This window comes from Chenopodium quinoa, unplaced genomic scaffold, assembly GCF_001683475.1.
Source record: "Chenopodium quinoa cultivar QQ74 unplaced genomic scaffold, ASM168347v1, whole genome shotgun sequence".
Taxonomy (NCBI): domain Eukaryota; kingdom Viridiplantae; phylum Streptophyta; class Magnoliopsida; order Caryophyllales; family Amaranthaceae; genus Chenopodium; species Chenopodium quinoa.
The window spans coordinates 1,287,921-1,295,989 of NW_018744603.1; the positions used below are offsets into that span (position 1 = coordinate 1,287,921).

Genomic DNA, 8,069 nt, shown 5'->3' on the forward strand with positions numbered 1-8,069 from the left:
TGCTTATTAGGGTCCCACTTAAGTGGCCTGGCTTCAAGAACTGGATCTTTGATGGGCCCTATGGGCATGACTAGTCCCTTGTAGTGTAACTTCTCGAAAGTTGTTTCATAACTCATACCAAGTGGAGTGAACACCCTTTTTGATCTTTGGATTCGTGGTTTAGAGGCGTTCGTGGAATGTACCTCATTAATAGGAGAAGAAGAAGAAGGATAATCGTTCTTCTTTCCCCTCGCACCATTATCTTTCAGAAGGTCATCTTCAATATCAATGCCTATATTATACACAGCCTTGAAAATATTCAAATTGTGTTGATATTTTAAGTGTTTTGAATACTTCCCTTGGAGATTCTTGATAAACATCCTCACAGATTCTTTTTCGGTGGGAGCCTTGACCATATTAGCAGAAGTTTCCCTCCATTTGTTGAAGAAAGACGTCAACCCTTCGTTTTCTTTTTGTTTTAACTTCTCAAGTTGTCTGTGGTCTGTTTCGTCTTGGATGTTGCACTTATATCTATCAATGAAAGCATTTGTTATCGACTCCCAAGAAGACGTTTTCTCTTTCTCGAGGGAAAAGAACCATTGTTGACAAACGGTTTCGAGAGATAGTGGGAACAGAGAGGGGAAAACCTTCTTATCGATACCCTTAATGCTCATTATAGTTTCAAAAGCTCTTAGATGGAAGTAAGGGTTATCTATTGCCTTGAATTTAGGGATTTCAGTGGTGTTGAACTTATGCGGAAGAAGCTCCTTGTCCAGCGAGACCCCTTGTGAACTCATGCCCTGAAATTTATAGTCACTAGATAGCTTTCTCAAACTTTCTTGCATGAGGTTCATTTGTTGTTGCTTCACAGGATCATCGATCTTGAGTGTGAGTAGCCTCAGTGTCTCAGTCACGGTGACCAATTGGTTCCTAAGCTCATTGACTTCTTCTTGAGTTGTCATTATCCTTTTAGCCTTCCTCTTTTGACGAATCGGTTTATCGAAAAGTGAAACTTGAATAAGGTTGTCCTTGATTAATCGCCCTTCTCTCCTCGACCAAGTACTGTGGAAAACGAATTTGGGGATATTCATTGTTAATTATTCAAATCAAACTCTATTCAACATGCAATGGAAGGAGGATGTGAAGAAATATTGGAATAGAATGTGAAGGAAAATGATGTAGATGGAGGGGTATGAAGAATTAGGAATAGAATGTATCCCCCAACTCAAATGACAGAAAAAAACCGACTTATGCATGAACCTAAGACATGGTCATGGTGACATATACTCAAAGTGTGTGATAAGACTAGTGAGTGTAGGTGACACGTTAAGACTCGTGTTATGACCATGTGGCTAGACTATGTGACTAGACTCAAGCAAAGACTAAGTTAAGACTTCACGTATATGCATTAAACTAGATAGACTGTGGTATTTTAGTCATATCTTTTTATCTGTGACTCTGATTTGGATGACACCAACTCCAAATTAAAGATAAAACTCGGGGCTACAGATCCATAGGTTGCACGAATCATAGTTCTTCCTAGAACTTCGGCTGTGACCAAAACAAGTTGACGTTTGTGCAATATATGGGAATAAAAAATCCGGGTTGACTTAAAGGAACTATGACTCGATTTTATGTTTATTTATTAGCTCAAATTAATTAATTTATTAATTAAACAAATTCCTTTAGTCATTAATCAGTTTATTTAGTCTTAACACAAGTCAAACACACGGTTTGGAAAAACACATAGAGTATGCACAACAAATAATGCACAATTAGTCAAGTAGGCACAATATGATGCAATGAGTTTGCAACCTAACCATGGCTCTAGTTCTCTAAATTTCGGGATATGGTTTAGTCAATAGAGGGTCCATGGTTAATTGTCCGGATGCACCGCGCGGAAGCCTAACCGTGAAGGGTTGGCGCGAGTGGATGGGACACCGCGAGCTTTAGAAAAAACTCGCTTCCATGGTTTGGTGAATTCAACATTCTCGGATGTACCCTTTGTTGCACGGAGCGTTCAATCGGGTAGATGGAGCATGAATTCCCAGAGGGTTATGTCCATGTGTAGAACACATATGGGTTTCAGAAAAGTGAGAAAAAATTCAATCAGGAAGTAGGATCAAGTAAACAATACGAAAAACCGGTCGAAATTAGAATGCATATTTCTGGCTCGGTACTGGGGGAGGTTGGCGCAAGCAATCAGAGACTGGCACCACATTTTATCTGTAGCGCCTGGCGCCAATGATGGCGTCTGGCGCTACGGTTAAAATTGTGGCGCCAATGCTCTAGCCCCTGACGCTACTTCCCACATGCCTCAGCAGCTTTCTGTGCTCGATAAAATTTTCCAGTTCCGCGCGGTGTTATTTCGGTCCAAGTTGTGAAAGATATTTCTCAAATTTCCTACGTGTAAAATCCTATGTTTTTAACTCATTACGGATGGTCTTTCCAATGAGATCTTTTTTATGCATATGACAATAATGTTAATCAAAATTACGCACATGAAATACTTAGAACGTTTCGAGTCTCATCCACTCATTCTAGATCATTGCCGAAACAAATTCAGGAATTAAAATAGAAATCCTCCCCAGTGGAGTCGCCAAAAACTGTGGGGAATAAATTTCAGGCGTTAATCCCCTAGCTTGAACCCAACTGTGATCATACACCAAAGTACGGTGGCGTCCAAAAGGGAAGAAGATAGAGAAAAAGAGTCGCCAACAAGTTTTAGGAACTTATAAACCGTTCACAGGGTGAAGGTTACACCCCTTAACGATCCAAGAGATCGTCAACTCCATAAGGTCTTGAACCAAATAAGGGTTTGGGGATGAAGGTACAAATCCAACCTAAAAGAGATTGAACCTGCCCTAATAATAGGCCTCTACTTTATTCTGATCGTATTCATGTGCGCTTTTTCATTAACATGAAATCAATAGGATTAACCCTAAACCTGTTTATCTATGTTGGTTGAATTTAATGTACAAATAAAACTATTATTGGCGATCACTTGAATTATAATCATAATTAACCCTAACAAGATTATTAATTATCTTATTAAGCGTGATTACAAGTACAAATTCCCTTTAAACATGCATAAAAGGTGTGATCAAGCAATAAAAATAAATATCATCAAGCAACATAATAATCATAATAATGAATATAATCATGATCATAAAATTATAACAATGAAATTATCATCATAATAACAATCATATTAACCATAATAATAATCGTGTTAATCATAGTAATAATCGTCATATTAAAATAATAATCACCAAAATAATAATAATAATAATATTCATAATCATCATAAATTATAACAATTATAATCATAATCATGTTCATGTTAATATTAAGGCATAATAATAGCAAGATGCTAGGCATGATACTAACAAGATTAATAACCAACCCTAGCATGTCACTAAGCAATAAAAATCAAAACTTTAGCCCTTACATGATACTAACAATCATAAATATTAGTAAGAACATAGGAAGCATCGCAGGAATCATAATAAGCATATTTGATATTATAACCTTTTCCCTAAACATGATACTAGGAATATCATAATAACAATATAAACATGATATCTACATCATAATATCAATTAAATCAATTAAAGCACTTACTTTGATGCCTCCTACCTCTTTCTAATAACAAAATACACACGTTAGTAACTTCAAGGAAAATAAATAAACAAAGCAATTAAATCAAATAATCGAAAGAGAGATTTGGGACCAAACCCTCAGAAATTAAACCTTTCACGTCTAGGGCGAATGCAACTTCGAATATGGCTAGGTGTTTCTAGGTCTTGAGAATGCGGAATTTTGTATGTGAAAATCAAGTTTAAAGAGAAAGAGAAAGAAAAGGAGAGATGAATGAATTAAGAGAGAATTAGAGAATTAAAACTGGTTGTAGGTGATTATAATTGAAAAGCTGGTTGTTAATCCCCTGAAAACGGGGTTTTTAATACGTTATTTATAGAGAAATCAGCCAAAAAGATAAAATATCAAAACAGAGCACTTGGCGCACGTAAAACAAGATTGGCGCCAGCAAAACAGAGCTAGCGCCAGCACCAGCTAATTGGCGCCAGGCGCCAATGGCTAGCACCAGGTGCCAATGGCTGGCGTCAGGCGCCAATGCCTGGAGTCAAGCGCCAGGCCTGTTTTTGACGCGTTTTTGAAAATCAGATAAGTTTGCCGTACTGGAGGATAAAATCGTATCCCTCAAAAATGCTTTTTGATTTTAATTAAAACTCTGAAAAGTCAACAAAAGTCAATTTATCAATGCTAATTGAATTAGGAATGAAAAGAACCTTCTAGAAGAATCTAGAAGACTAAAACCATTCCTAATTGCATTAGGAATGATTAATCATATTAGGCCCTCCCCTAGATCATTGGGCCGCATATAAGGTTCAAACTGGGCCCAGTTTAGTAAATTGGCCATAACTTCCTCATTATTCATTGGAATTGGGCTTATAATATATCGTTGGAAAGGTCTTGGCAAGCCCCATCCAACTACACTACTATCGGACCCATATCATGGACCAACCAAACTGGATTGGCTATTTTCTTAAAATAAGTTTTCAAAAACAGAGAGAAGAGAAAAGAAATTAAAACTATCCGCAACACTAGACATTCCACCTTTCACTTCATTCGATTATGGTTCGACGTGAAAGGTACTCATCACTGGGTTTGGTTTTGGGGAGACACAAATGGGTGTCTACATTAGCCCAGAAACTTACCTACAGCTACTCCGAACGAACATTTGGACAGGCTCAGCTTCATTTCATACTTCCGGAGGATGCTGAATGTTTCTTCCAAATGGGTCACATGATCAGCTGCTTTCTTGGACTTTACCAACATATCATCGATGTAGACCTCCATGGTGTCCCTGAGTTGATCCTTGAACATTTTGTTGACTAGCCTTTGAAAGGTTGAACCTGCGTTCTTCAAACCGAACAACATTACCTTGTAACAGTAGATTCCTTTATCTGTCATGAAAGTCGTCTTCTCTTGATCATCTGGGTGCATCAAGATTTGGTTGTATCCGGAGTATGCATCCATGAAAGTGAGGAGTTCGTGGTCAGCTGTTGCATCTACCATTGAGTCTATATGAGGGAGAGGGAACGGGTCCTTGGGGCATGCCTTATTCAGGTCCGTGAAGTCGATGCAGACTCTCCAGGTTCCATTCTTCTTGCTGACGACAACCACGTTAGCTAACCAATCTGGATATTTTACTTCCCTTATCTTCCCGGTATCTAGCAGCTTCTGAACTTCCTCATTGATGATCTGATTACGTTCTGGTCCGAATTTCCTCCTTTTTTGTTTTACCGGCCTTACACTAGGGTCCACGTTCAGCTTATGGGTGATGATTTCAGGACTGATTCCCGTCATATCTTGGTGCGACCATGCGAAGCAATCTGAATTTTCTCTGAGGCACTTGATGATGGCTTCTTTTTCTGTTCTGTTGTCAATGCAGCTCTGATTTTAACCTTTTGCTCCGGCTTTGACTCATCCAGCACAACTTCATCTAATTGTAATTCATCTGGACGCTTGGGTGCTGGATTTTTCTGTAATTGCTAGATGGCGGGGCCATGGGGTTTTAGGGCGAGCTGGTAGCATTCCCGCGCTTGCTTTCTGTCTCCTTCGACTACTGCTACTCCCCACGGGTTTGGAAATTTGAGCAGCTGGTGATAGGTAGATGGGATAACTTTCATTTTATGGATCCAAGGGGTTCCTACTATCACATTATAAGCGGTTTTGCAATCTATCACGTAGAACTTGTGCATCATGTTGATTCCTTTGAGCAGCGTAGGCAGCTGGATTTCTCCTAGGGAATTCATAGGTTCGCCATTGAATCCAACCAGAACTGTAGACCTCTTGGTGATGTCTGACTCTTTGAAGCTAGCTTGATCTAGGGTGTCTTTGAAAATTATATTGGTCGAGCTTCCATTATCTACCAGTACTCTCTTCATCTTGCAATGACCCACATGGAGGGAGATTACCAAGCAATCATGATGCTCGGGCTCGTTGAACCTACTCTCATCGAATACTATTTCCATATCATCCAGCTTCTTTTCTTCACTGCTTGGATAAGTTTGGGGGATGCTGGACGCTGAGGTGCCAACTCTTGCTATACGATTTGCATTGGAGTAGGTTAGACCGCTGATGCTAGATCCTCCTGATATTGCTTGAATCACAACGCCTGGGTAGGCGAAGCTGGCGGACCTGGCAGTGCTTCCCGCTTAATTTCAGGTCCTTTTCCCTTCTTTCCAAGGAGGTCTTTTAGATAGCCTCTTTTGAGCAGCCAGGATACTTCTCTTTTAAGACTGTTACATTCATCAGTCCTATGCCCATGGTCTCCATGGTACTCGCACCACCTTGATTTATCCTTCTGATGGTCAGGTTTGTCGCTCTTCCTAGGCCACCTCACCGGTTGCCCAATATCTTTGAGAGCGTTCACCACTCTCACTATATTGGTATCGAAACCATATGAGCTGATATCTGGATGATATTCTATTGCTGGCCAGCTGGAGTTTTCACCTGCTTTTGGCTCGGATATGCTGTTGACATTGCTGCGCCTTGGCTGCCAGCTACTTTGTCGGGTTCTAGAGTTTTGATTGTTGAAGGATTGATTCCCCAGGTACCCCGATGGTCTCCTTTCAACCCAGTTTCTGGCATGCTCATCCTCTTCTACGCGGACTTCAGCCATTGCTCTCGTTCTAACTTCTTCAAATGAGGAGCAAGGATATCTTGTCAGCTCATAATACAACCTGGATCTGTAATTGAGACCTTTGCGAAAAGCTTTAATAGCAGTTGAGTGGTCACAGTTTTTGATGCTGACCATTTCTCGATTGAACCTGTCCTAGTACTGTCGGGTTGTCTCGTTCTGCTTCTGAACGATCTGATACAGGTCACTGCTTTGCTTATCCAGCTCTCGGCTGGTAGCGAATTGCTGGTAGAATTTGTTCACCAAGCTGGAGAAGCTGGCGATGGTACCTGACTTTAGATTGATAAGCCATTGAAGTGCGGGTCTTGATAGAGTAGCGCCAAAGGACTTGCACATGGTGGGCTCAATTAGTTCCCACGGGATTGATAATTGCCACATCTTTTGCTTGTACTGGGCCACATGATCTTGAGGATCAGTGGTTCCGTCATACATCTTTGGGAATGAGGGGATGCTTAGCTTTGTGGGAATACGCACTTTAGCAATCTCCTCCATGAATGGGGATTCAGCGAATCCATCACGAGATTCATAAGCCACAGGTTTAGGAACATCTGGTAGACGGGTCAGGAGTTTCATCATTTTCCGGTTTTGGGCTTTGATAACGGAAACTTCCCTGGCCATAGGGTTGGGATTCCTATTAGATTGTTCCTCATTACCACGAGATCCCTCTCCCGCATCTTCACCTTCAGATTCATCAGAGGAGACCAGGGTGAATTGGGGTATGTCATAGATTTTAGCCCTTTTTTTCTTATTGCTCCCGACAGATTCAAGCTCTTTGGATAGCTTCTCCAAGGATGCTTCAGATTCAGCTTTGAGTCTTGCTAAGGTTGCTTGAGATTCTTCTTTGAGCTTCTGGCTCCGCTCTATGGAGGCTTTCAACTCTTCTCGCAATTGCACGATTAATGCATTCGCGTTTGGATCAGGGTCTTCTCCCATAATGAAAGATGGACCGAATTATCTAACTGTATCCCCACAGACGGCGCCAAACTGTTTTGGTCAAAAAACTGATTACCAGGTTTGACCTGAGTTGCGATAATTACAGCTAGATCAAAATGGAAAAATATGCTAACAGAGATTAATGGATAGGAAAAAAGGGGAAAGAGGGGAGAAGACACAAAAGATGATGACGTAGAAAACCCCAAGAATAAGGGTAAAAACTGCGGGCGACTATGAGTCCACCAATCCACTAAATGTTTATGTAGAACAGGTTATTACAGATGGTAGAATGAATACCAATGATAGGTTTTTTCTATGATAATTCTTAATAGTAAGGCTATTATATTTTGTGATGCCTTGTACAATGATTAGGCTTGCCCTTATATACTAGAAAAGCATTCAAAAGATCTTCAACTTCTCTTTCCCTCAA

The 8,069-nt window shown here is 40.4% G+C and overlaps 1 protein-coding gene across 1 annotated transcript; it reads right to left on the bottom strand.

Moving 5' to 3' along the window:
- Window positions 1-5,555: 5,555 nt before the first annotated feature.
- Window positions 5,556-6,823, bottom strand: LOC110699981. Its single transcript, XM_021877469.1, has 2 exons — window positions 6,205-6,823; window positions 5,556-6,109 (listed from the first exon to the last, which is right to left on the bottom strand). The coding sequence occupies exons 1-2, from the start codon at window positions 6,821-6,823 to the stop codon at window positions 5,556-5,558; spliced, it is 1,173 nt and encodes a 390-aa protein (XP_021733161.1).
- Between the last annotated feature and the right edge of the window lie 1,246 nt (window positions 6,824-8,069).

What these genes read in the sequence shown, in the direction of transcription:
- LOC110699981 (XM_021877469.1), bottom strand. Translation starts at nt 6,823, where the DNA reads ATGGTCAGCATCAAAAACTGTGACCACTCAACTGCTATTAAAGCTTTT. An exon ending in TAAGCGGGAAGCACTGCCAG is followed by an intron (nt 6,110 to 6,204) that starts GTCCGCCAGCTT and finishes CAAATCGTATAG; the next exon opens with CAAGAGTTGGCACCTCAGCG.